The sequence below is a fragment of the Mchenga conophoros genome, linkage group LG3 (genome assembly GCF_057382185.1).
Source record: "Mchenga conophoros isolate Kocher_MC1m ecotype Shallow Benthic linkage group LG3, M_conophoros_male_GT1.1, whole genome shotgun sequence".
Lineage (NCBI taxonomy): Eukaryota > Metazoa > Chordata > Actinopteri > Cichliformes > Cichlidae > Mchenga > Mchenga conophoros.
Genome location: NC_140528.1, coordinates 36,753,077 through 36,780,378, shown reverse-complemented (window position 1 = coordinate 36,780,378; position 27,302 = coordinate 36,753,077). Strand labels below are relative to the sequence as shown.

The 27,302-nt window shown below is 44.3% G+C and overlaps 2 protein-coding genes across 2 annotated transcripts in view; both read left to right on the top strand.

Moving 5' to 3' along the window:
* The window catches only part of LOC146578426 (T-cell surface protein tactile-like), a 553,052-nt gene that overhangs the window by 86,029 nt on the left and 439,721 nt on the right, over positions 1-27,302 (top strand). The gene's annotated exons all lie outside the window — the stretch shown is intronic.
* On the top strand, positions 221-26,431 carry corin (corin, serine peptidase). Its single transcript, XM_085268644.1, has 24 exons — positions 221-361; positions 2,350-2,500; positions 5,778-6,086; positions 8,142-8,253; positions 8,476-8,580; positions 9,959-10,182; positions 11,239-11,352; positions 12,331-12,438; positions 13,279-13,389; positions 14,900-15,022; positions 15,526-15,633; positions 16,539-16,770; positions 16,877-17,019; positions 17,110-17,217; positions 17,319-17,432; positions 17,535-17,645; positions 17,991-18,114; positions 18,798-18,926; positions 19,184-19,233; positions 20,435-20,621; positions 20,699-20,861; positions 20,939-21,047; positions 22,252-22,385; positions 22,466-26,431. The coding sequence occupies exons 1-24, from the start codon at positions 299-301 to the stop codon at positions 22,646-22,648; spliced, it is 3,315 nt and encodes a 1,104-aa protein (XP_085124770.1). The 5' UTR covers positions 221-298; the 3' UTR covers positions 22,649-26,431.

The window sequence follows — 27,302 nt, the reverse complement described above, 5'->3', positions numbered from 1 at the left end:
CGGAGGTGTCTCGCACCCGTTGCGGGTCCCCCCTGCTGAGGAGCGCACATGTGCGGCAGCAGCTTTGAAGCTGGCGCTCAGGAGGCTCCGGCCCTGCACCTGAATCCAGGAGCTTTAATCCCACGTTAAGACCTCCTCACGTGGGCACGACCTGAGCTGTGTGACAGTAAACAGCGGAGGGGGAGGAGACGGGGTAGGGGCGGAGCCAGCGTGTCTCGTGCCCGGTTAGTTAGCGGAGCAGCTCGCGGGCAGCAGACAGAGGGATGGTCTCGCGCTCGGCGCTGGGCAGCAGCAGGTCATGTTGTCCGCGCGGCTGGAGACCTGCCCGCGTGTCACCTTCAGCGGAGCGGGAACTGCGGCGGTGAGTGCCCCCCTCGCTCTCTCTCTCTGTGTCCCCGCTGTCTGCGGAGCTCTCTCTACCTCTGTCCCCGCTTCTGCTGCTGTCCTTGGTGTCCGTCCTCTGTCCTCTCCGCCTCTCTGTGCTGCTGCTGCTGCAGACTCTTCTTATTCTGCAACACTTCAAAGATATTTCAAGGCTTTAATCAGAGAAGCGTCAACAGAAAACTGACGCAAATATGTTTTTATTTCTGTTTTATTTCAGTCAAATCTCATTGAGTCATCTCTGTTTGAAACCTGTCACAGAAATAATTACAGATTTATTTTCTGTTTAAAAAAATCTATCAGCTGCTTACCAAAAAAGGTAAGCAGTAACATAAAAAAATGTTACTGTCACATTTGTGCAGAAGTCAGTGCACTTTTGTCTCCTGCAGTAACATTTACCCGAGGGCACAGGTGTGCTCAGGAGCATGAAGCATGTAGGAAACAGGATGTTGTTCCAGTATCTGACTTTTAATGTCGTGTAGTGATGTAGTGATGTCCGTCTGTGTAGAGTTTTCAGCGAATGTGAGCTCTGATGGTTATAAAACTGCACCCAGCTACACTTTCATTTCTTTATTAATAACTCTGATAAATTTAATTTCTTCTTAATAAACTTCATTTCTTTTCTCAATGACACCTTAGATTTGATCATGTTTGGGTGATTCGTGGATCTCTGTTTATTCATAAAGACTTTGATTTATTTTGATGTAAAATTTAAGAAGTCATATTAATTGTGGCTCCAGCTGAAGCTCCTCGGGCGGCTGACGCGTCTCCGTTTCTACAAGATGATCCAGAAAACAGCTGAAAGTTCACACACACGCTCAGCTCTCAGACCTGATGATGTGCACTCGTTTACCTGCTAAACACGGTCGTCGCCGTCCTCCTAATCAGTACATTTGTGATGTTTCGGAGACTAAATGATTACAAACTTAGTTATTAACAGATAGTTGTAGTGCTGGAAGAATTAGAGCAAGTTTAATAACTACGGCTAATAATTAAAATAATCACGTAGTGATTTACAAAACAAAACAAACAGTTATTATTTTTGACTCTTTTTCTTAAATAAAAACATTATTAAGATTAAGATATAATGATAATGTTGTAGAAAGCTGACATTTAAACTGTGTTTTCTTTATGTTGTGTGACAGTAAACTGGGTGTTTTTGATGATTTAAATATATCAGGCATCAGAAAATATCAGAACCAATAAATATGAACAGTTTTAAGAATTTACTTTATTAATGCCTGAGGATTGTGTGATTTCAGTTTCCCCAAGACATACGAACAGTAACCGACTGAAATAAATAAAATACAAATAAAATTACAAAATATATACAAATAGCTCAATTCTAAATATGTGTTGCAGAGATTAAATATATATGATTCACATCGTACTCCAAGCTGTTGTTATTCTGATCTTAATTTTACTCCTTACTTAATTTTACCCTTCAAAGTAAAAGTCCTCGCCTAAAAGTCCTAAAAGGTGTAAGATGTACATAACGTGCATGTTTGGTTTGTACTTTATTTAACCCAAATAGTGAGCTTCTTGTTATTGTCATGCAATAAAAAGAAAATGATCCAAGCTGCAGCTCTCACACACTCTTTCAGATGCACATGCACAGCAGACGTTGTGGTAATGAATCAGCCAATCAGCACATTACAGAGCAGCTCCACAGAGAGAGAGGGTGGTGGAGTGAGCAGTATTTAAGGCGGGGGGCTGCTGTGTGGTGTCAGGTGTCGGCTCGTTGTCATATCTCTTCAAAAATAACTTCAGCGTGTTCAACGGAAACTCTGAGAGGGCAGAAACACCCTGAGCACCCACACCTCTGCTCTCTGTAAAAATAACCTTCAGTGGAAGAAGGGGCGGGGCTAAACAGACAGTATAGAGCCAGAAGCCTCCTCTTTTGTGCTCTAATAACCTGAATCCTGGTGTTTTATGAGTCCTCTGAATGTCTCTCTGTGTCCCACAAAGAATCTGGCTCGAGGACCCCAGGCGAGGATGGGCGGGGAGGCGTGTCCCCACAAGCTGGGCTCCACCAATCACCTTCGGCTTCTCCTCTACATCCTGATTCCCACCGTGAGCCTGCTGGCCGGCCTCCTGCTGCTCGTCCTGGTCCTCACTGGTAGAGACACACACACAAACACACAGTCTGGCTGATGACCTCTGAGGTCAGAGGTGTTCTCAGTGACCTGACAAAGACTCCACCTTCACTTTCAGTCTGGACACGACCCTGATATCACTCCATCCCCCTCCTTCTCTGTCCTCTAATCTCCACCCGTCCTTTGTCTCTTTCCTCCCTTTTCCCTTCTTTTTCCATCCCATTCACACCATCATTCCTTCTTTTTTATTTGGCTTTTATTTCATTATTTCTCTTTTTACGTTCCTCAGTTTAGTTTCCTCCCTGCTTTCCATCTTTCCCTCCGTCGCTGTTACGTCCTCCTTCTTTCCCCTGAGTCATCCTCCTTCTTCCTTCATCCCTCCTTTCTCTCGATGAAGAGGAGCTACAGAGGGATAAGGGGGGAATGATGGAGGCACGGAGAACAGACTGATGTGTGTAGGAGGAGAAGTGTGCATGTGTGTCACCATGACAGCAGGGAGTCCCTCAGCCAATCAGCATGAGGATCAGACTGAAAGGATTTCAAATATTTACGCAGGTAGTAAAAGAGACGCGGCAGCATCTGTCCATCCAGACCTTCACCATCTTCCTCCTCCTCCCCCAGCTATGGTCTTCACCTCCATCACCTTTTCAGCCTCCCCCCTCATCGTTTCTCTTCCTCCACTGGATTTTCCTTCCTTTCTTTATTTTCTCGTGTCTGCTTTGATGATTCATTTCTTTCTCAAATGTATTCAATTCAGTCTTATTTCTCTCTCTGAACACACACACACACACACACACACACACACACACACACACACACACACACCCACACACACACACACACACACACACACACACAAATATCACAAACATTGTCTGAATGAATAAACTTTTTTAAAAAATTTGAGAACTTATTTTCATTCTCCGCGCAGTGAGAGCTCCGCTCCTCTTTCTTCTTCGTTGGTTTCTTCTCCCTCTGCAGCTGTTTTTCTTTTGTCTTCTTCGCGACTCATTGCACACAGTGTGTGTGTGTGTGTGTGTGTGTGTGGCTTCTCTCCCCATTACACACTTAATGGTCTTTGCAGTGCCTCCTGCTTGCCTCCGTCTGTTTTCAGCTTTAATGTGAGGCTGTGAGTGAGAGCCTTCACATTCACTCTTCAGCAGTTTTTATTTCTCAGCCTCTGACTGACTGATGATCCACAGTCACACTGTGTGCACAGCACACCTGGCTCTCACTGTTGGATGGTGTTGTTGAGTCTCCACAAGCAGCAGCAGAAGGTTTCAGAGTGTTCTTCTGAGCTTTATCAAAAGCAGCAGCCCGCAGCCTCACATGTGTCCTCCTCAGGGGCGTGAAGTGAACTTTCTGCTGAGCGCAGCAGGAAACCAATCACACCGACAGCTTTTAGTACTCCTGGTTGTTGCAGATATCTGCTCCTGTATCTGCTGCAGGCGTGGGGGGAAGGAATCAGGCTGTTTTTTTAATCTAATCAACAAATAAAAAATGATAAGTTCAGTTTTAGTCAAATTAAAGTCAGCGTGAGAACATCAGCAGATAAAATCTGGTTAATTCATCTTCACTGCAGAGCTTTTCTCTGGTCCTTCACACCAGCTCACCGTCTAACAACCATATTTGTAGTTCGAGATCTACTGACCAATGATTTTGAAATGGCTCTGCTGCATGCAGGTAAACAGCCTGAGCACAGAGCAAATGAAGGAGGGCTTTCGGTAAATCGCAGTCTGAAAACCATCGACTATCATTTTTGGATCCATCCATCCTATTCAAGTTGTCACAGATCCGGCGGCAGGGTACACCTGGACAGGTCTGTCTGTCCCAGCGCTCCGTTTCTTGATTTCCTTCCTGAATTTCTTGTGGCATTCACTCTGATTAATGGCTCCAGCTGTGGGACTTACACTTTGGCACCAGTTTTATTTATTTATTTGATGGAAGTCAGGCGCCGCTTTGCTCAGTCAAACAGAGACCACTCACGTTCATTTTTGACTTATTGGCTGACCTGAGATCTGTGTCTGTAGGCAGAGCTTCAGTAGCTGTTTATCAGTAGCTATATTATTTATATACAGTGATGAGTGGCCTGTTTCACAGTCATGTGGTGTAGATTTCAGGGAGACACTTGGGACTCGTACCCACTGATATTTACAGCACACGCATTCGCCCACCCACTCCCCTCCTTACGCTGCAAAAAAACAACCTCCAAGTGCATGACTTATGTACGCAAACATGTTCCTTCACATACGCGAAGACGTCTCTGTCATAAACTGATGTAACAAACGTGCAAAATGAAAATTCCTCATTTGATTTGTTTGTTGTTTGAGCTGAGAGGAATCTCACACATGTCGGCAGTAATTCGCTGTGTAGTGTTTGAGGGGGTGAAGCCGATGATCTGTCAGTGACTCATTTGTAACATTTATACCAGAAATGCAAATATGAAACCCACGGCTGTGTGTGACAGAAAATATGTAAAAAGATTACCATGGTAACCAGCTCTGTCTGACACGGCTGTGCTGTCTCATTAATAGTTTTTTTTTTCTTTGCCAGAAATGTCAGGTTGTTCAAGTTCATAAAGACGGACGTGGCCGGGGACGAAAAACAGTGCTGTAAAAACTCTAAAGTAACAAAGGGAGGAAGAGAGGAAGGGGTGGGGTCCAAAATGCACCCAAACAACAGAGACTCACTGTGAGATCGACACTGTAAGATGTACTGTAACCACACACCAGCAGGGCGAGGGGCAACAAGGAAGTCTGTCAAGGCAATATTCAAGACAGGAAGAGAAAAAAGGCAGGAAGTGAAAACAGAGAAAGCCAAAAAGGGCCTGACCTTCAAAATAAAAGAGAAATGGGACTCAAAAGCAGAGAGGGGAACACATTTATCAACTCAAAAGCTTCTTTTCCATTAAGAACTTGGGATTCCTGTCCCTTCATTTTGTGGAATTTTCCATTCTCGCCATAACTGAGAGTTTTGCTTCTGGGGTCCTTTATTGATGACACACCTGTGGAAAAGAGTCAGTATGTTCATGGACGTTTAGGTTAAATGTGACCACGCCTGGAGAATACAGAGATTTAGGTTTCTGTGAAAGGAGAGCACTTTTTAGCTTTTATATCTTCTAAATTATTAAATTGTCAAATTATTTCCTTAAAACTATTTGAAATGTGTGACACCACACAGCACTCATTCGTTCATGAACTGAAGCCTTAAAGCCACGCTCATGGACGTTCATGAGCGTGGCTCAGAATCATGCCTGAACCGCCTCCTATGATTGGCTGATACCTGTGTCTTCCTCTGCAGGTATATTTGGCAGCACTCACTTGGACCCCAGCCTCCTCCCCTCACCCAAACCCATCGCCGACAGCAACCCTGGTTACCACAGCAACAGCACAAGTGACCCCTACCCCTCCTCCTCATTCACGGTGGAAACCGTCACGTCTTCACCGCAGAACCGCAGTGAGAGCACACCTGCCGCCACCGGCGTTCCCCCGGTGACCTCTTCTCAGGCTCCGCCCACTCAGCCATACACAACGCCCCCTGATTGGCTTGCTTCTGTGACATCGCTGAGCACCGCTTGGCCGAGCAGCACCGCCTCTGCACCCGACACAGGTATCAGGTGTGAGCAGGAAAGATGGAAGCAGCAGGGGGTTGTGGGAAACGTACGCAGCTTTTAAAAGACCTGAGTAATGCCAGGGCTAAGGATGAACTACAAATCCCACAGTCCTCTGCAGTCTGTGTCCTTCCTGTTATCCGTCTGTCTGTTGCTGTTGTTGTGTCCTTTCCCGTCAAACAGTAAAATCTTATTAGGCTCCATTAGTGTCGACTGGACGAGTTGATACCTGAGAGTAGCTGCAGAGGATGAGCTGCATTCAGATCTGCTGTCCTCTACTCTCCTCTGCTGACCTGATGGGCTGAGCGAGAGTGTGTGTGTGCATCTGTGCTGATAAATCGTTTGTTGGGTTGCTATTTTAAAATTCCCCTCGTCTCCGTCTCTCTCTGTTCCTCTGCTGTCCTTCAGTGTCTCTCTGTCTGTTCCCATGTATTAATGTGCAGTCGAGGTGAATGCTAATGAGCCTCAGTCTGTCCTGCGCTCTGATTGGACACTGGACACTCACCAGATTTGGTGGACGTTTGACCTCCTGCCCAGTTCGGCCACCTTGTTAAAAAAGGTCACGCTCCGTGATTAACCGACTCTCTGATGACTTAGATTTCTCCCACTGAGACAACAAGTTAGGCCCTGAAGGTGTCGGTGGTGTCACCTGGCTGTTTGTCCTGCTAATGCTAGCTACAAGTGTCTTATTAAAGCACTGACATTGATACATCCAACTGTGGACAATCCAACCAATTACAGGCGAGGTTTAAACACAGAAAGACCTCAATTTACTGTCATTTGTTATTAGTTATTTGTTATCTTTCTAAGTTATTTGCCCCTAAAAATCTCAGAAGGATGATCTCACTTATCCTGGAAGGCATTAGTTTGGCCTACTATAAGCATCCATCCATCCAGACGCTCGCTTTGATTATAACCATAGTATTTAAAAATAAACACTGACATTCCATGAAAATCATGCAGGTGAAAAATACCAGTACAGTTTTGGTTAGATCAAACACGTATTAAGCACGGGTGCTCCCATTGGCTTTAGGTCAATCCAACCCACTGGCACAGTCAAAAGAATTCAACAGTTCCTGAATGCAAATGCTTCTGCATAGATTTTTCAGTGATATTAGGGTTATTATGGTAATCCCAAGTAGGGCGTCACATCCAACTCTTGGCAAATAACCCAGAGAAGAAAAGCAAACAGCAAAACAAAACAATAAACAGACAGTAAAAACTCAAATGTCTGATAAAATGTCTGTTTCCTGTAGAGCTCCATCACACTCCCTCACTTTCAACCCAACCTTTGACTGCTGCAGCACCATGCCTGTGATACTGTAATGACCCGAATTTCACTGCTTTCAGGAACCATTGGAATTCTTTCAATTGACCAAATGGTTCAGGAGTTACGGGAGCTACAGGTGTAAAAAATATAAACCACCTGTCTGACAGGTTAGATTTCAGAGGATTCAAATCTGATAACTGTGAGTTTCACCTGCTGGTTTTGGACTCAGTGTTGTTTGCCATCATTTTCACAAGATCAGCAAACTTTAGCCACCAGACGCTGCACGTGCAATTAACTCCAGAGCAGCCATCAAAATTCTCCAGAAGACTCTAACAGAACAAACACAATCCAAGGGACCAGTTCAGGGACTCCAGTTAGCTGAGGTGAAGTCTAGCAGACAGCTAGCAGCAAAGAGTCTGTGACAGCTCTATGAAACAGTGAGGATACTAAGCCAGTAACCCATGTTTCTATCTAGAATTAGGTTTTTATGCCACTTCTCTCACACTAAGCACAGCTTCCATCTGGGTAACAAAACACAACAATGACAGTGGTATTGCTCAACGTCCACCAAACACATCACGCCATGGGCAACAATGAAGTGAAATATCACTAATAAAACAAAGATCTGTGAAAACCAAACATGCACCAAAAAGTTGTTGTTGAGAAGCATAAAATATTAGAAACTATAACATAAGCATGTTTTATAACGAGGCTGTAATGACGACAGCAGCCTGCAGGGGCAGCGTTCGGGGTTTGATCCTGGTGACCAGCTGTCTCTGTGCAGGTAGCTGTCAGCTGATCGTGGAGCCTCAGTGTCACATGTTGCCCTACAATCAGACGTGGCTGTCCTCCTCCGTCGCCGTGGTGAAGAGCTCAGAGGTGGACATGTTGCTAAGGTAACAGTTACTTCCACTAAAAGTCATTGAATTATCTACATACAGCTATTTCATACTGCAAAGAAGACAACACAATTAAAGGCATCACCTCAGGTTGTGTCATGTCAGGGTTTCATTGCTTTTAACATTTAAATGATCCAAACGATTCATCAGTGAATCGATGAGTAGATGAGTGTTAGCTGGGCTCCCGGCGGTGACTGAACGCCAGTGTGTGTGTTTCAGGTTCTTCAGCTACCTCAGCAGACTCTCATGCTACAGACACATCATGCTCTTTGGCTGCTCGCTGGCTCTGCCCGAGTGCATCGCAGCTGACGGCGCACACAACAGGTAACACACACACAAACCTACAGTCAGCTGTTTCCATACACAGACCTTACTTGGCCTATTTCACAGCCTCTCCAGTTTCCATATAAGCAGCTCGTTGCTGTGGAGTCGTCAGTGTCGACCTTTCTGGACTTGACCTGGGATTGAAGATTGATTGAAGAGTCTGATGTGAGCTGGAGGGCCGCTCTGACCAGACGACAAACATAAAAAACTAAAAAATATAGAAACTATTTATATTAAGAGAAAGGTGGTGAGAAAAAACAAGTCCTGCTGCACCGTGCAAGCTGTTTATTTGCTGTCTGCTTCTTCTCAATCCACAACATGTCCACCTATTTTAATCTGTCCAGAACTGAAGCTGATGTTTGCTCCTTTACTTGTTACCACAGATTGTCCCTTATATTATCTGTAAGCTTCTTTGCTGTGACTAGAAAAGCAGCCTGAACCCTGAGTGGAACTTTGAGAAGATTGAAATATGGTCTTATCTGTTTCTCAGATATCACAGTCGTCTCTGGACACTCATAAAACTCATAATTAGACAATTAGAGCTCAGTGTTAGGTTGCTGTTTGATCGCAGTGTCAAATGTTCTCATCAGCAACACTATCCAGCTGCTCTGCTGCTCAGGGTGAGGGGAGATCCCAGGGCATTAATAAACCGTCAGCGCGCTGCACGCTCAAACAGGTGGCGCCCTTATTATGTCTCAGTTTCAGCTTTTAGCACAGTGCCAGAGGCTCCAGGTGCAAACTCGGTCCAGAGTGAAACAGCGTTTCTTCTTCCCTGTCCTCGTTCCCTAGCATGCTGCTTTGTTCAAACAGCACGACAGCATGTTGGATTAGTTACAGCGAATGTCCAGCTGCTGCTGACAACAACCAAACCATAGGAGGAAGCTACAGTCTGATAAGACACAGAATAAAGTGCATCTCTCCAAAGCTGTCAGGTGACCGTCAGGAATGTTGGAGGTACCAAAATGCTCAGGCCTTCTTTAAAAGCCTCACAGTGCCGAGCAGCTTCTTTCAGTTTACCTAAACCTTGAATCTCTAATGCGAATGTTGTCTTTCAGTTCCAGCACATTCAGCAAAGACTGAACTTTGTCTTCCTATAAAACACAAACAAGAACATGAAACTCAGCTGTTCACACAGTAAGTGGGACAGCAGCTGTATGTGTGTATATGGCTAATAATAACACCCTCACACCCTCCAAACTCAGAGGACACACACACACGCACACACGCACGCACACACACACACGCACGCACGCACACACCTTCAGTGTCAGTGGTTTCAACTCCAGACGACCTCTGACAGGAGGATTATGGGACTTTTAATGTTTTAATGATGCTACCAGCTAACTGCTCCCTGACGTCCGCGTATGTGTGTGTGCAGGACGGTCGTGTTGCCCTGTGCGTCTTTCTGCGAGGCAGCGAGAGAAGGCTGCGAGCCAGTCCTACAGATGTTCAACGCCTCCTGGCCTGACTTCCTGCGCTGCTCCCAGTTCAGCAACACCACCTCTGCTTTGTCACCACCGTCATCACCATCATCACCTTCGCCAACAGGTCTCCTCACGTCACCTGCCTGCTACACACCGCGACAGATTAAAGGGAAACCCTGTGAGTACAAACCACACATAAAATCCTTCACTCAAAAACTGGAGCTCAGACCTCAGGGACCGCCAGTTGGAAAAATGAGCCAATCAGCTAATGTATTAGCTCAGATAATGTCATTAAAACATTCTAAAGGCTCCAAACTCAATCCAGAGTCCAGGTCAGGAACTCCAGTTAGCAGCTATCATCCACCTGACCCGTAATAGTACAAACTTTAAGCCTTAAACTTCTTAAAGGTGAATGAAATTTCCACCTGTTGTTATAATCGTTATCTACAGAGACCAGTTTTTGACCTATTTTTGTAGTAAACATGTTAATTTCTCCTATAAAGTTTTAAAATGGGAGTTTGTGGAAATGGACTTAGACAAGAATATGATTCGAATCTGAATAAAAGGTAGAGGACCAATGATAGAGCCTTGTGGAACTCCACAACCTGAAAACAGTCTGTGACGCCCTGTTCTCACAGTTAATCTGCTGGTTACTGCACTGAGTAAAAATGATTTGGGTTTGAACGTTTTCAGGTGAGATCTTGAAGTCACCAGTAAATACAGTTTCCATTTATGCTAGCTATTACGATGCATGTAGCCAAAGTCTTTTTTCCACAAAGTCTCATGTATTCAAACTTGTACAACTTCCCCGTCTGTATATCTGTGAAACTCCGAGCTTCTAATAATGATACTGAGACATTAAAACTGCAGTAAAAACCAACACAGTCACACATTCGTGTCTTCGAACCAGCTTCAAACCACATCGTGCCAGCTTACAAAAACTGAGAGGCACACAACCTAAAGACATGGGAGTTAGCAAAACGTGGACATGATGTCAATTTTCACATCAACGTTGTTCACGAGGCAGTGCGAGTATAGAATGACCCTTACAGGCTTCCTTTACATCTGCATTCATATTTTTTGTCTCGGTCTCTCATTAAGTTATACTTCTGGTCGTGACTGAAAACAGTTTCTCTATTGGCCAAGTGGACATTAGAGGGACTGCAACTTTTTATACGTAATAAATATCGTTGTTGTACATCACTGCTGTACTCTCTCTCTGATTGGTTGGCAGCCGTATGTGGCGGGAAAGATCATTACTTGTGTGCGACTGGGATTTGCATCCCTCAGAAACTGGTGTGCAACGGCCACAACGACTGTGATGACTGGAGTGACGAAACACACTGTGGTGAGCGCACACACACACACACACACTGTATTGTGGTCTGTGTAAATAGCAGGAAACGTTTCAGCCCGTTGTCATGGTGTTCGCAGGTGATTGAGAGGATGACAGTGGTATGGTCGCTCTGTCACAGAAAGGTGGTCGCCATGGTAATATAAAGAATCTATAGGCAGCGACTATCAGAAAGGCAAAAGGGGAGAGAGAGAGAGTTTTGTCTTTGTCTTTTAATGTCTCTCTCCCTCTTTGTGACCCCAGCCTTCTTTTAACCAGCAGAGGTTTATGTGGCTGTAAAAGTCACACATGACAACGAATGAAGGAAGAACGACAAACGGCTATAAAGTGAGAAACCAACACAACAGGAAGAACTGAAGAGGACAGGAGGGAGAGGACGAGAAGATTAAACATGAGACAGTTTAACCAATATTCATCAGGTCTCCTGTGACGCGTTAGTTTGAAGTTCACATCCTTTATTTGGAGTCTTTACCTGTTTCACATTCCCTATGGAAATGTTATAACAGACAAACTGCAGGGGCACGAGAGAGCTGATTTCAAATCTACATCTTCTAGTATTTAGAACTATTTATAATTTTTAGGGTTTTAAGAGGTTAAAGACAAAAGAAAGTGCAAAAGAGGCCAGACTTAACCATTCATAAATGTGAAGAAAAGAAAAAGCAAAACAAAAACAGGGAGCCAGAAACAAAACAAGAGGAAACAAAATAAAGAAATCAGTCGAATGAACCACAGTGCTGCTGAAAAGCTTCAAGATTTGACAAAACAGGTTATTTAAAAGGTTTGTGGATTGTTAAAAAATGTTCCATTACATCTGTCTTCTGTTTTTTTACTCTGTGCTCTCTCAGGAACGTGATTATTATTATGAAGAAAAATAAATATCTAACATGAGATAAAGGAAAGCACGAGGAAAAGTGTAATGAAAAGAAAAAACACATGAAGAAGAAGTGCTGATCATGTCTCTCTCTCTATCAGTGTGTGCAGATGGCGAGTTTCACTGTAACACGGGTCGGTGTCTCTCGCCCGCTCTGGTGTGCGACGGCTATGACGACTGTGGAGACCTGAGTGATGAGCTCAACTGTGGTAAGACCATACACACACACACACACACACACACACACACACACACACACACACACACACACACACACACACACACACACACACATCCATCACAGAGTATCACACACTCAGGGTGACGCAGTTTGGCAGCTCGGGATCAGCTGTGAAATCAGAGAGAGGGGAAGTGTGGACCGGGGGAATCCACCACCTGTCCATCTGACACACACAGACACACACACACACAGAGACACATTTTTGTATCTCTGTGAGGACCCACGCTGAAAGCATCACCAGGCTCAGCTGAGATAAACAGTCTGAGATCGAAGCCAGTTATCATTCCTGCACTGAGGCAATGCAACATATCAGTCTAACTGCTAAATTACAGGAACGCCACAAAGCTGAATTCATTAAAAGTGGAGCTGCTCTGCTCATTTTTACCTTTGTATTTCTGTTCTTCATACACTACAGTAGCTTTACATGAGTTCAAAATCAACTTTTTAAAAAGTATTATTTTGGTCCTCTGTGCAGCCAGTCAGTTCATCCTCTGTCTCGAACAAACTTTAGCTCCTCTTTAAAGCCAGCTATCTTCTGATATCCCTCACCAGCAGAAGGATATAACAGTATCTAATCCCTCTCTGGGACACTAAAGATCCAGGATAGGGACAAAAGGGAGCACTTAGAGCATTAAATCAATCAAATTTCCGAGTCTCATCATTTCATATCGTGTCTTTGTATCCCTATCCTTTAAATAAAGGCTTTAACTGTAATGTTAAATGTTAATAGAAGATTAGCTCAGTCCAGACTCTGGAGGTCGTTCATGTTATTTATTTTATCTGAGTGTAGCTAATTGTATGTTTACAGTGTGTGATGTGGCCCGGGAGCACCGGTGTGGTGATGGGCGCTGCGTGTCCAGAGACTGGCTCTGCGATGGGGACCACGACTGTCTGGACAAGAGCGACGAACTCAACTGCTGTGAGTGACAGCTAGCTTAGCTTTGAGACATCAGTCATGTTTATAACTGGTGATTAATCTAAAGTTGTGTTCAAATCGATATTTAATTGATTAGGAAAATAGTAGCCATGGCAACTGCTGACTTTTTCCATAGACAGTGTTGGGAAGGTTACTTTTAAAATGTATTCCGTTACAGAATACAGAATACATGCCCCAAAATGTATTCTGTAACGTATTCCGTTACGTTACTCAATGACAGTAACGTATTCTGAATACTTTGGATTACTTAATATATTATCGTGCTTTTTACAACAACGTGAATGTACTATTGCTGTGTGATTTATTACTATTACTGAAGGTCCGCAACTCCGAACTGTAGTAAAGGGACCTCTGACTAATACGGCTGGGTCCCTGTCGGCTCGTAGCCGAGAAATAGCTTTACTTTGTTGTCTGGGTCAACTTTGCTAGCGAGAGACAGAGAGAGGCGTTGAAAGGCTGCTCCAACAGAACTTATTGTTTTACAGTCGAGTCTTAATAGCTTACTTACAGCTGGGCTCGTCAGGCACTCTTCTTGGCTGCAGTGGTTATTATTATATTTACATGCTTCCAGCTCCCGTTTTTCCTCGATGACAACTCGTACCTTTCCACTCCCCTTTTTCTCCCTCCTCGCGCTCACAGACACATAACGTGTATGGCAGTCCATTCTCCCTGCAGCACGGACTACACTGCCCATGATGCTACATTCTTTAGAGCTATGCTTGTAGCATTCTGCCTGTTAGCTTAGCACAACAACAACAACAACGAAAAGGCGCTCTCTCACCCAGGAAACACACAGTCGCAGAGAGAGAGAGAGCGTCGCCCTGTAACCATGGCAACCGTAACACTGCCGCCTGGAACAACAGAACGTAGCTGTCAAACAAACCCAAACAGTCCTGACCCGCGACAAAATGAAACAGGAAAGTACCGCAGTGTAATCCATTTATTTCAACAAAGTAACTGTATTCTGAATACCACCTTTTTAAATGGTAACTGTAACGGAATACAGTTACTCATATTTTGTATTTTAAATACGTAACGGCGGTACATGTATTCCGTTACTCCCCAACACTGTCCATAGACAACCACAGAAGGATTTAAACTAAGAAATGAGAGGTTTAACTTCGCTCATAATTTAAACAACTTACTACTTACACTTTGTTTGCTACTGGTTGTTCCCATTTTCACAGCTCACTGAGCTCAGCAAAACTTTCCAGTGGTACACACTGCCCTCTGGTGGTGCTTTCATGTGGTGCACTACCAAAAAACAGCATCTTTGGATCAGTTAAAAGAAAAAAAATGGAACTGCAGCAGGAACAAATGTACATATAGATGAAAGGACTGAATAGTGAATGTGAAGAAAGCTTTAGTCTGCCTCACATGGTTTCCACTCCGAGGGAAACGTGACAACTTGTGAGCGCTCAGCTGATTTACTGCTGTGTCACGTGTTACTATAACTCATCAAAAATGACAGTAAGTGTGTGTGTGTTTGCAGCTTGTAAGAGTCAGGGTCTGCTGGAGTGCAGGAACGGTCAGTGCATTCCTTCCGCGTTTCGCTGCGACGGCGAGGACGACTGCAAAGATGGCAGCGATGAAGACAACTGCACCGTAGACCAGAGTGAGACTCTGTCTGTCATTAGAAGCAAAATCACACTAAAAGAAAGTTCAGACAAACTAACCTTTTGACCATAAAAGCTGTTATAAAAGACAGAAGATCATTCAGATGAACAAACATCTCACACATGACTTGGTAAATCTTAGATCCCTAATGACTAAGATAATAATTCATTTTCAAAGCTAATCACATCCTAATCGTCACCACAAGACAACACTTTTATTCATAAAGCAGCTTTCCTGCACAGAGGCAGATTCTTAAAACTTAAAACAAGTTACAGGAGCCAAACTGTTATATATACTGACTGTTCTTCAAACTAGACACAGTTCATTAGCTATCAGGGCCTTTTTGATTGGTTTGACTCACTTTGTAAAGTCTCACCTTCTGCCTGCATGTCACCCTGTCCCAGCAATCCTCCTCTGTCACACATCTCCAACATCCTATTTCCAGTATTTCCACTATAGCGCCTTACCTGTGTGTGTGTGTGTGTGTGTGTGTGTGTCCAGGTCAGGGTGGATGTGTTCCCGGTCAGCCCAGCTGTATTGCCACTTCCTGTCAGCCCATGTGTGCTGGCGGCAACGCCGTGTGCGACCCACAAAGCAACAGCAGCTGCAGTGAGTCATCAACAAACTGTCCTCACAAAGATAAATCTGACAATGAGAAGCTTGTCACATTTAACCCTTTATCACCCAAGTATCATACCTGGATTTACTTTTTAATTTTGGCTGTAAAATTACAAAAAACTCATCTTTCAGTTTCCAGTTGAATTTTCTATTTAACCCAAAATGCGGAGTTACAGTAATGAGGTGCACAGATGGTAAAATGCAGGCGGTGATGCCTCTGTGTTCACACAGCAGCATCTTCTGAATCCAATATCCTAATCTGATACTCCTAATCTGATACTGCGAATCGCCCAGTGAAGCTTGTGCCTGGTACATCTGTGAGGCTCCATTAATGCCGACCCATATCCTCATGTTTAGGAACAACATCTGCTTCATCCAGATGATGTTTTTTTGTTTTGTTTTTAAAGATTGTTTCAGCATGATGATGGCAAACAAATCATTTTGCTCATATTTCAAAAGCAGGTCTCTGTAGTAAAAGAGTCTGACTGTTAACCTGTCCTGTCTGCAGGTCAGACCTGTTATTGTCTGAAAACATCTGGAGCTTTATCAGATGAAAAACACAATAAAGGAAGTCCAGAGCTTTGAGCAGCTGGAATTCTGTATGAAGCAGAAACATTTAGCTCCTGAGGAAATGGTCTCATCAGTCCCCACACACTTAAAATCACATTTTCACATATTCCTACATGACTTTAAAAACATTCTGCACTGTGTGTTTCCTTCTTTTTACTTCTTAGCTTTTATTTTGACATTTTAAAGTAATTAGCTTCTAACTTGATTCATGCTTGGATGTATTTTAAACCTAAAAATGGAAGTTAGTCATGTCGTATGCATTATGTGGGTGACAGTGTGTAGGTTTCCCTCTCGTATTAGTCTTCACTCTGCGCTCTGTGTCCCAGCTCGCTGTGAGCCAATCAGCCTGGAGCTGTGTATGAATCTGCCCTACAACCTCACCAGCTTCCCCAACTACCTGGGTCACCTGTCCCAGAGAGAGAGCTCCGTGTCCTGGGAGTCCTCTCTGTTCCCCGCTTTGGTCCAGACCGGCTGCTACCAGTACCTAATGTTCTACGCCTGCACGCTGCTGGTACCAAAGTGTGACCCGGTCAGCCTGCAGAGGGTGCCGCCCTGCAGGTCAGCGCACAGTCAGCTAGTTAATCATCACTTTATTCCTCTGGAAGGTTTCAGATACCTTTCCTCTCTCCTTCTCTCACTCTGTCCTCACCCTCTCGCCCTGCAGGTCGTTGTGTCGTAGTGCAAAGGAGAAGTGTGAGTCGGTGCTCAGCATTGTGGGATTGCAGTGGCCGGAAGACTCAGACTGCAGTCAGTTTCCAGAGGAGGGAGGAAACACAACCTGCCTGCTGCCAGAGGCCGGAGTCGACGGTACACTCCGTTTGTCCCGAAGACGGTCGCTGAAACTTTCTGCTCCTAAAACTAAAATCTTCTGTTCGATGTGTGTTTTCGTGGTGACAGAGTGCTCTCCGAGCCACTTCAAGTGCAGGTCAGGTCGCTGCGTGCTGGCAAGCAAACGCTGTGACGGACACCTGGACTGTGACGACCACAGCGACGAGGACAACTGCGGTGAGTCATGTCAGAGTCATCGAGGCCGCCGCGGCCTCATCGAGACGAATGCTTCAGCAGTTTAGTGCAGCAGGTCATGATCTCACCTTTCTGTCTGTCAGGCTGCTCTGAGCGTGCTCTGTGGGAGTGTCCCGGCAGCACAGTCTGCATTAAAGCCAGCATGATCTGCGATGGGTTCCCAGACTGCCCCCAGCTGGTGGACGAGACCAACTGCTGTAAGACTCCCTGATGTTGATGTTATTATGTTTTGTTCTGCGCTGGGCCAACAATCCCCTTCCTGACTGTATTATTAATGATATCCATTCATATTTCCTCAGCGGTGTGCAGGGATAACGAGCTTTCCTGTAACAACCATCAGTGTGTCCATCGCACTCTGTGGTGTGATGGAAAGAAGCACTGCTCAGACAGCTCCGACGAATGGAACTGTGGTAGGATAGTCCCACTTTTAAAACGTTGGGTTGTTCTTTAATATGTTAACAGGGACACCTGAGTGCAGCTTTGGTCCTTCTACTTTTCATCCTGCAAAATCAATCTCTGTGTCTGCTTATTTATACTTTCACTAACTATTGATAATGATGAAACAGCAGAGAGTATTTGTAGTAGGAAGCTGTGTATCATCTGCGTAAAGTGAAGTTCAACATGATAAAGTTGCACAGGTTTATTTACTGGTTTTAAAAAAAGGAATTTCGGACGTGACTTCTAAATATTTTACAGTATTTCATCTCTGATGAGTATTTACTATCCAAACATGCGCTGATCTGTTCTCTCTGCAGTGTCTCTGTCCGATCGATCGGGCTCTGTGCTGACGGTGTTTAAGACGGCGGCAGAGTATCAGGTCTGTGCAGATGAGTGGAACGACGAGCTGAGCGAACTGACCTGCAACCAGCTGGGACTAGGGTAAGGTTAGTAACACACGCACACGTTATTAAAGACTTTCTTCACATTCAAATATTTTTATTTATGATGTGGAGAGAAATGAGACGAGTCCCCAAAGTGTGAAGTAAAAACATCCAGTTGGACTTCCTGTCTTGTGTTTCCCCGCCTGGCTGACCAGCTCCTTGATATTCGTTCAGAATCTCACCTCCGACTCCAGCTGCATCATCCCGGACTGCAGCTGACAGGCTCAGACTGTCCTCTGCTCTGAAAATCAGTTTTGAGACGGCTCAGTTACTGCAGTTCAGAACAGTGGAGTTGGAGTCTGCCCTCGGGATGAGAAACTGACTGGAGACACGTTATTCTGAGGGAAACTCTAAATACATACACAAACCATCTAAAAGTAGTTTTTAGACGTGCACTGGAGGCATTGATCTTTGTAGACATTACCCAGAGGAGCTGGAGGTGAAAACAGATGTCTGACTCACAGATGGGCTTTATCCTGTCAGATTTATCCTTGTAAAAGTAATTATTTGTGGATTTATTCTGTGAGAATAGAGCAGGTAATTGTCAGGTGAATTCGGCGTTCTGTCTCGTGCACACTCCACCCAGACAGCTTCACTGACCCAAAGCAAACACATTGTTTCCTGCAGTGTGAGCATTTCTGAGTTTCTGATGGAATAAGCATATTGTGTTTGTCTCTGCAGGGTTCCCTCCTCTGTTTCCAGGGTGCCCGATCAGCCCGGCGTCCAAGGCCGTCGACGCTGGTTACACGTCCACCCCGAGTGGCACCAGAGGAACGGTTCTGCTCTGCAGGCCCGGCTGGAAAAGAGAAGGTAAGAAGCTTGTGGTGAGTCGGTCAAAGAGACCAAACTGAGGCTGATTTAATAAGAGGGCCTCAGTCCAGCATTGAGTTTATCTGCCGGTCACTGATGTTAAAAGCTGTCTGCAGTATCTGGGCTGAGCCCATCAGGCAGGAAACAGGACACCTGTTCAGGCAGGATGTTGTCTTACCTGGCTGTTTTGAAGAATCACTGTGAGCTGGTGTCGCGGTGATGTGTTTATAACAGATGTTTCTCTGTCTGTCCTGCAGTCATGCGTGTCACTCCAGGCAGAGAGTTTCAGTCCTGTGTACCAGAGAAGGTAAACCTTCTTCTTTTATCCCTTACTTACTGATTTCTCTCAAATCAGTGTGTTTGTAGAAGCATGTTAAAGTGGACGTGTTTAACCTTTCCCTCATAGTCTTGCTCTGGTGGTGGATGCTCATAAAATAATTATGAGGTCAATAATGGTTTTTTTTCTGCTCTGGCTCTGTATGATGTCACAGAGAGCATCTATATCGTTATCTCTGATGTTCCAGCCATTCAGGGTTTGACTTGTAAAGGATGGAGCTAAAAATGCCTGTTTTTAAGGGGCTGCGCAAAGGCCGAGTGTGAGATAAAGAAGTGTGATTTTGAAGCTACTGTAGTTGAGTTGAAGAGTCAAACGGAGGTACTTTGTATGAGCAGGAGTAGATCAGCACTGTCACTCCTCCTGCTACCAACAGATGGAGCTCAAATTTAAAAGTTTAATCTCAAAAACTGTCAAAGCAGCCACATTCAGCGCTACAGTCACTTATACACCGTTATGTATGAGGTCCAGCTGTTGATGCTGATCAACAGCTGGACCTGCACTCAAGGTTTCAGTGTAGTTTGGTATTTTGGAGTTCAGACGTCCAGCTGCTGTCTGACTGATGTTGACTGTCAGATTCCAGAGATGGTCACCTTCTGACCAATTATACTGCGTTCTCTGTCACAACCTGCATGTTGTCTGTAGGTTGACTGAAGCAGACATAACAATTATAGATTGTATAAATCACAGCGTGATGCAGAGGCCTCGTCATTTTAAAGCCTTTACCTTATAACTGTATGGCTGCCACCATATTGGAGCCTGAAGTGACGATCTGTTAGTACAATTAACCACACACCAGGTATATCAATATTATTATTATCATCATCATTATTATTATTTATCAGATAATTGCATTAAAAATGCTTCAAAAAGGCTCCAACTGTACAAACACAGCTCAGGAACTCAAGTCGCCGTCCTGCTGTCAGCCAAAGAGGCCACGCCCCCATGAATATAACTTTAATAATTAACATGGCATCAGAGACCAAAGCCGTTTTCTGTATTAGGCTGTAAACATGTTTGTTTCTGGTGTAAAGTGGACATTTAACACGGGAGTCTATGTGGGCTGTTGCCCTTTTGGAGCCTCAAGTGGACGTTGGAGGAACTGCAGGCTGTGAGGTTGCTGGTTGGATGGCTCATCATAAACAAATCCACTTTGTCTCTTTGTTGCCGTCAGAGTGCGGTCTACGCCAGGCGGTGGGCCTTCACCCTCACAGGAAGAAGCGGATTCTGGGTGGCCGGGTGTCCCGGCGGGGGGCGTGGCCCTGGCAGTGCTCGCTGCAGAGCGGTCAGAGCGGACACGTCTGCGGCTGCGTCCTCATCGCCCGGAAGTGGGCTCTGACAGTCGCGCACTGCTTCGAGGGGTAAGTCTTCAGGATGTGTCGTCAGTGAGCCACATTTTATTTTAACCTCACACACTAACGGTGTGTGTGTGTCACAGGAGAGAGAGTGCAGACCTGTGGAAGGTGGTGCTGGGCATTAACAACCTGGACCACCCAGGAGCTCACAGTCAGAGCCGAGGGGTGCGCTCCATCATCGTACACCCGCGCTACAACCGGGCGGTGGTGGACTACGACATCAGTATAGTGGAGCTGGACTCTGAGGTCAGAGCGTGCTGCTGCACAGGATCGAGTATCAGCTGTAATCGCACTGGACTGATGAGGCGTGTTAATGTTTGCAGATTGAGGAGACGACCTTCGTCAGACCGGTGTGTCTTCCTCAGCCGGGCCAGCTGCCTTTACCCGACTCCTACTGTTATATCACCGGCTGGGGTCACATGGGCAACAGGAGTGAGTACATACACACTTCAGTCTTTGGCCGTATCCCACTCCTAACCTTAGACTAAACTCGCTTTTTGTACTTGCAGCACAAGTAGGCACGCACACATCTTTCAATCATTCGTCTACCAGAGTTTTATTCTCGTCACGTAGAGTCGGTGCATTTAGACTTTGCAGAGTCCTGCTCTCTGTCTTCATCTGCTGGTTGAAAAACATCAGGCCGGCAGCTCTTTTTGAAAGCAGAAAGAACGAGCCGAGTCAGAGAGGCTCTGCTCTCGTTATTCAGATTCACTCTGAGAGAGAGTGGATGTAACTCACTTTCTCATGCTGCTCTGTGCTCAAGCGCTCTAAATCTAGACTCCATCCCCGCGAAAGTTACATAAACTTGAAATCATGCAGCTTGGTTTGAAACCACAAACCTTTCTCCTGCTTGTAAAGTTGTAACTGATGTTTCATTAACCTGTCAAACTGGGGAGTTTCATTCATTTCAGATTAGCTAGCAGTTAAGCAAGAAGACTCTTCGCGTAGCTTACCAAAGATATTGTGTGGATTGAAATGTGACGAGCTCGGAGCGCGTCTGGTCTCACTGTTGCACCCACACATGTGTCACAGGACCGACGCCGATCCTGGGAATGCTCCAGGCGTGGCCGGGTCGCGTGGCCGGGTCGCGTTCCAGCTCCAATGCAGCTGCTGCAGCTGGTTGTTTCCACTCAGGAAAATATTTGATGTTCCACCAGATACACACCAGCGTGTTTCAGAAGGGTCACACAGGTGGCTCCAAAAATAACACCAAGTCTATCGTTTTTATTCTATTTTCACCTCAGTCTCCATAATCATAATCATAATCTGCCTTTTCACTCAATTTAAGTGCTCAAAACGCTTTCTACTCCACGTCTCAATCACCTAATCATGCACTCATGCAGTGATTTTATGTACGCCTAGGCAGCTTTTACATTTACACACTTAGACACCAGTGGATGCATCAGGGGCAACTCGGAGTTCATTTTTATGTCCAAGGACACTTGGAACTAACAAAACGACATAAAAGACGTGCTCTTGTTAGTCGCCAAGAGCGTCCTCCGTGTGAAAACAGCGCTCATTCCTTCTGATCTTTGAGCTTTAACGTCCTGTGAAAGGAAAGCTCAGAGTACTTCGAGAGCCTTAGCGCTCTTATTATATTTAAAGCCTCCTCTTCATCCTGTGTGTTTGTGTGCAGTGCCCTTTAAACTGCAGGAAGGGGAGGTCCGGATCATCTCTCTGTCTCAGTGTCAGTCCTACTTCGACATGAAGACCATCACTCCCAGAATGCTTTGTGCCGGCTATGAAGCTGGAACCGTCGACTCCTGCATGGTAACATCTGCACCAGTCCAGCATGAAGTACCGAGGCCACACAGTTTCTCAGTGTGTGTGTGTTTAACGTGTGTGTTCAGGGTGACAGCGGCGGCCCACTGGTGTGTGAGGAGAGCAGCGGTCGCTGGACGCTGTTCGGCCTGACGTCGTGGGGCAGCGTGTGCTTCAGTAAAGTGCTCGGACCCGGGGTTTACAGCAACGTCACGCACTTCACCCCCTGGATCCAACAGCAGATCTACATCCACACATACCTGACCGACTGACACATACGCTCACTCACCTGACACTTCCTGCTCCAAGCTCTCATTCATTCCAGAAGGAAGTGATGTCATCATCAGCCACAACACACGTTCAGTTCCTTAACCTGTGCCTATACTGATAGCCTTCAGACGCTGTGTGAGCAGCAGCTGATGTTGTCGGTGATTGAAAGTTACATCCATACAATCAGTCACTGAACTCTGACCTTATTGTTTTTATTACTCGACACATTCAAACCTACAAACATCACAGAAACAAAAACATAACCTCTGTGACGGTTAACCAACGCTCAGTGCTTCATGCTGGACTTTATACTAAGATACTTTTAAATTATGTAGTTCGAACCAACCGTTAAACTTCCTGGGGCTGAAAAAACGACGAAGCATCAAAGACGGCAGTTCCTCTGCTGGGCTTCATCTCAGCTAACTGAAGTCACAGAAAACACCCAGGACACTTTCACTTTTCAATTCAATTTATTTCAGTTCAACTTTATTTATATAGAACCAAATCACAACAACAGATACATCAAGATGCTTTATATTGTAAGGTAAACAGTAAAGTCTGTTTAAACTCTGGTTAAACTCCATCATGAGACATTCAGCAGTGGTTTCATTTCACAGCTTTTTGCTTCTGTCACAAACTACACTATCCTCACACAGACCTAACAACTGCTCAAAGAAGTGTATCCCCAGATCAGCTGGTGAGTGGTTACTGGAGTTGGATGGGTGAAACTGGTTAAAAAGATGCTGCTCAAAACCTCTAGTTTGACCAGTTCAATCAGTCCAAGCCAAACAGATTGCAAAGGTTGCATCGAAGCTTGTCTGCAACTGCTCGCCAAGCAGAAGGAAAACATAGAAGTGTGATGTTTGACGTGCAGTCGGCAAGTAGTTGCAGGTTGGAGGTTGCGAACCAGCCTCCAGCCCTGTGTGAGAGAGGACTTAGAGCAGTAGTTCAAACTCAACATTGTGATGTTCATGTGTATCAGATGGCACATGGTCTGTTTCCAAGAACTCCATAAACTACTTGTTCAAACTTTAAATCAGCATTAAAGCAGAAAAACTCCATTTCACAGTCATTTTCTCCGGCTACTTTGCCGGAAATACTCCTCAAGGTTTCTGAAGAACATTGTCTTAAAGGAGGAGCTAAAACAGCTTGTTTCAGACATGGCCCAGTATAAGTTAAAGAAGGATTATTATAAAGTGTGACTCATGCACAGCTACTCTAGAAACATCAAGGAATACAAATATGGAGCTGGAAATGAGCAGGATAGATTCACTTACTTACCTAACTCATTAATCCCTATTTTAAAAATTATTTAATAACAGCAATTAACAGATTAATGATAGTTTTGCAGCTGTGATACAAAATTGTGTTTGTGCTAAACATCCTGTAAGCAGAAGCTAAATCTGCTATTTCAGAGAAGATTGAGGACTGTTTCCCGGACTGTAGCTGTGAAACCGAACATTTTAATGATATTAAGGCGTTTAGCGCTGAAGCTGCTAAAACAGACCAGCCGAGCACTCATTTTCCCACAATGCTTCACTCTATAGTGCCTAGCAGTAAAAAAAAAAGAAACAAAACAAAAAAAAATTTGTTACTTGTACAATGTCGTACTGTACGTGTGTGTGTGAGTGTAAGCTGCTGTGTGAGCGTCAGAAAGTGCTTCAAACCACACTGGCAATTTATATCAGGCAACTTTGATGGTCAACATGTAACTTTGTTCTCGCAGCTGCTAGTTACATTTATTTTCTTTCAGACAGAAACCTCTAACTGACCCCCCCGACCCCAGTCGTGCTGTATAATGGCACATGAAGATGTAACACAAGCTTTATTTTTGTATATAGCATACACCGATGTAGTTTTAAGCCGTGTTTATTCATGTTTGTTTACGATAATGAAAAATGTCTTCAGAGGTGAAGTTAGAACAATGCAGATCATTAGCCTTTAAAGTTTCTGGCTTACAGATATATCGTTAGTAACGTAAACAGTTAATAACACGCTTATTATAAATGATAAATCAGGGGACTTGAAGTAAAGTTTTACCCAGTTTTTATCTAAAAGTAACCTAAATGTTCATCAAAGTGGATAAAGCGCAAAAAAGCAAATATTTAAACTGCCTGTGAAGTATAACTTTAACGTATTGCTAATGTGGAAACATTAGTGTTAATCCAAATGTTAACATAAGACATATGAGCTTTATCTCATGTATCAGACGGTCAGACTGTAGTTTAAAGCTAGCAGACTCACTAACACAAACGATTAACTGCCAAATTAGCGCCAGCTAGAGTACGAAGCACAAATGTAGCACAGTATAGAGCGTTTAATGATGTGTTTTCATAGCGTTAGCACTAAGCTACATTAGCTTTTGCTGTGTATTTACAAGCCGTTTAGGTCCAACTGTTCAACAGTAACAGTTTTCACACCGTAGCTGAACTAGAAGGAGGAAAAAAGATATTAAGACTTCATTAAAACTCACAACAGACGGTTTGTTTGCAGTTTACGTGTTCTGACGGCGTTTTTTTAGATGACTCTTCAAACATGGAGAGGGTTGTGGGAAAAAAGGTTGAATTTTCTTTGTTGCAGTACTCCGAGTGATCACTGGGGTGTTGCCTCTATTTACATACACGTTTACCACATTTATGCTTTAAGCTAACTGCCTCACACTGAATTCACTGAAATATTAATGGTAACTGTTTTTGTTTGTTTTGTTTGCCTCATATGTGTGACAAAAATACTCACACAGACAGCAAAGAAGCATCAATACAACAGAGTAAAACCCTGACTCATACTGAGGCCTCAGTCACACAGGCCTAGAGACACTCAGCAACCTCTGGTCACAGGGGGAAACGTGTATTCCTCAGTCGGTTGACAAGTGGTTGCTAGCTGTTGCCAGGTGAAATCAGTCACAACAAAGGTGAACCACCAAAAATCTCCACGTGATGGTTGGTTGTTAGCAGTTTGCAGTGACTCCTCCTAATTTGTCTGCAAGACATCTTCTCATTTTTCCCTGGCACACAGTGGTTGCCCGGTGGTTGCCAACCAGTCTCTAGGCCTTGTGACTGGAGCCTTAGACTTCTGGGAGATCTGGTGGAGCTAGTGGACATGCAGGCGGTGATTCCTGTTTTTCTCCACCAGAGGCTCCAAAAGGCTGAATGCTGGTCATAATACACCCTGCAGTTATCTGGGCTTTTGTTTCAGAAAGCAGGTTTAGTGAAAACTCTGAGTTTGTTAAACCTGAGACGTAAGTTTAAAACTAAGGTGGAAATGTTTCACTCATCGTGTCCACTAATGAATAATTGGAGGCTGTGAATTTGTTTCACTTGGCGAGATCAACATTTTAGCACATTTTAGCACATTTTAGCCCCATTTTGACTCCCTGTTAACCCAGTGGAAGAGTTGCCCAACGAATTGCCCCGTTGACCTTCTGTGCTGAGGTCGGACTCACATCCAGAACATTCCAAGTTGCTGCTGCTGATGTTGTTTTGTGTGTTTGGTTTTTTAAGAGTATTTTTCTACAGCGTTTTGTATGTCATGCTTCTTACACAGGGCTGTTAGTGTGTGTGTGTGTGTGTGTGTGTGTGTGAGCACACAGTCACATGTAAGGACTGTGTGTTTGTTTCTTCCTGATTTAGCTGTTATGACTTTGTTATCATGATGATGATGATGAGTAATGTTTGATTATATGGATTCAAATGCTTTATGGACAGACTGTAGCCTTTAATGTTTGTGTAAACAGTGAATATTTGGTTTATATCATCTTGTATCACACTAATAAACTTATACACACACTCTCTCCTCTGTGTGTGTTTGACCTAAAGTGCTCTAAACACAAGTCGTGAAAGGTTTGTCGAGGGTTATGTTTAGATTAAGTAATGTGCGACTGCATATGTGACTCACGGCGTGTCTGCAGAGGCGTCACGTCTCTTTCCACTTCCTCTAGTCCAGAAAAAGAGATAAATAATGGAGATGTTGAGTGTCAGAAGTATCTTTAGATGGAGATTAAATAGAATGTGCTCAGACTGGAGAACTGTGCTCTGGTACTAATAAAAAGCCTTAAAAACACACTGGTTTAGTTAAAGACGAGCACCGTCCCAATAGGCTTGCTACACAAACAGGTGCACATTTTTATCAATTGTGCTTCCTTCAAAAGCTGCCTGGAGTTAGTTGTGTGGGTTGTAGAGGGTCCCTTCCCCAATAAATAAAGACAGAGAAAGTCTGTTAGCTGACAAAGACTGAGCACAGAAACCACACTTCGAGTGCAATTACAGTGTGTGAATGTGTTGCTTTGCTTTGCTCACAAAGTATTTCAAACACAAGATCAGTGCTAACAAATATTCTCTAAAAACCCAGGAGATCATTTAAATCCAAGCAAACTGTCTATGAACAGATGAAACCCACGTCTCTGAGTGTGCTGCAAAGATCCCACCAAGAACAGAGGTGGAAATAACCTGAAGAAGGTACCACAGAAAAAGATGGCAGTGGGGGTATCATCATTGTGGTATCACCACTTTGCTGTCCTGCAGTAAAAAAATATAAACATATGAAGCATTGCTCATTTACTCGCAGTGTCAGCGTTGTCTTTTTCCATTACATGCTTTATAGACTGTATAGATAATGTCTACGACTGAAGTAGGCAGTACTTTGATTTTGCCTGGAAGA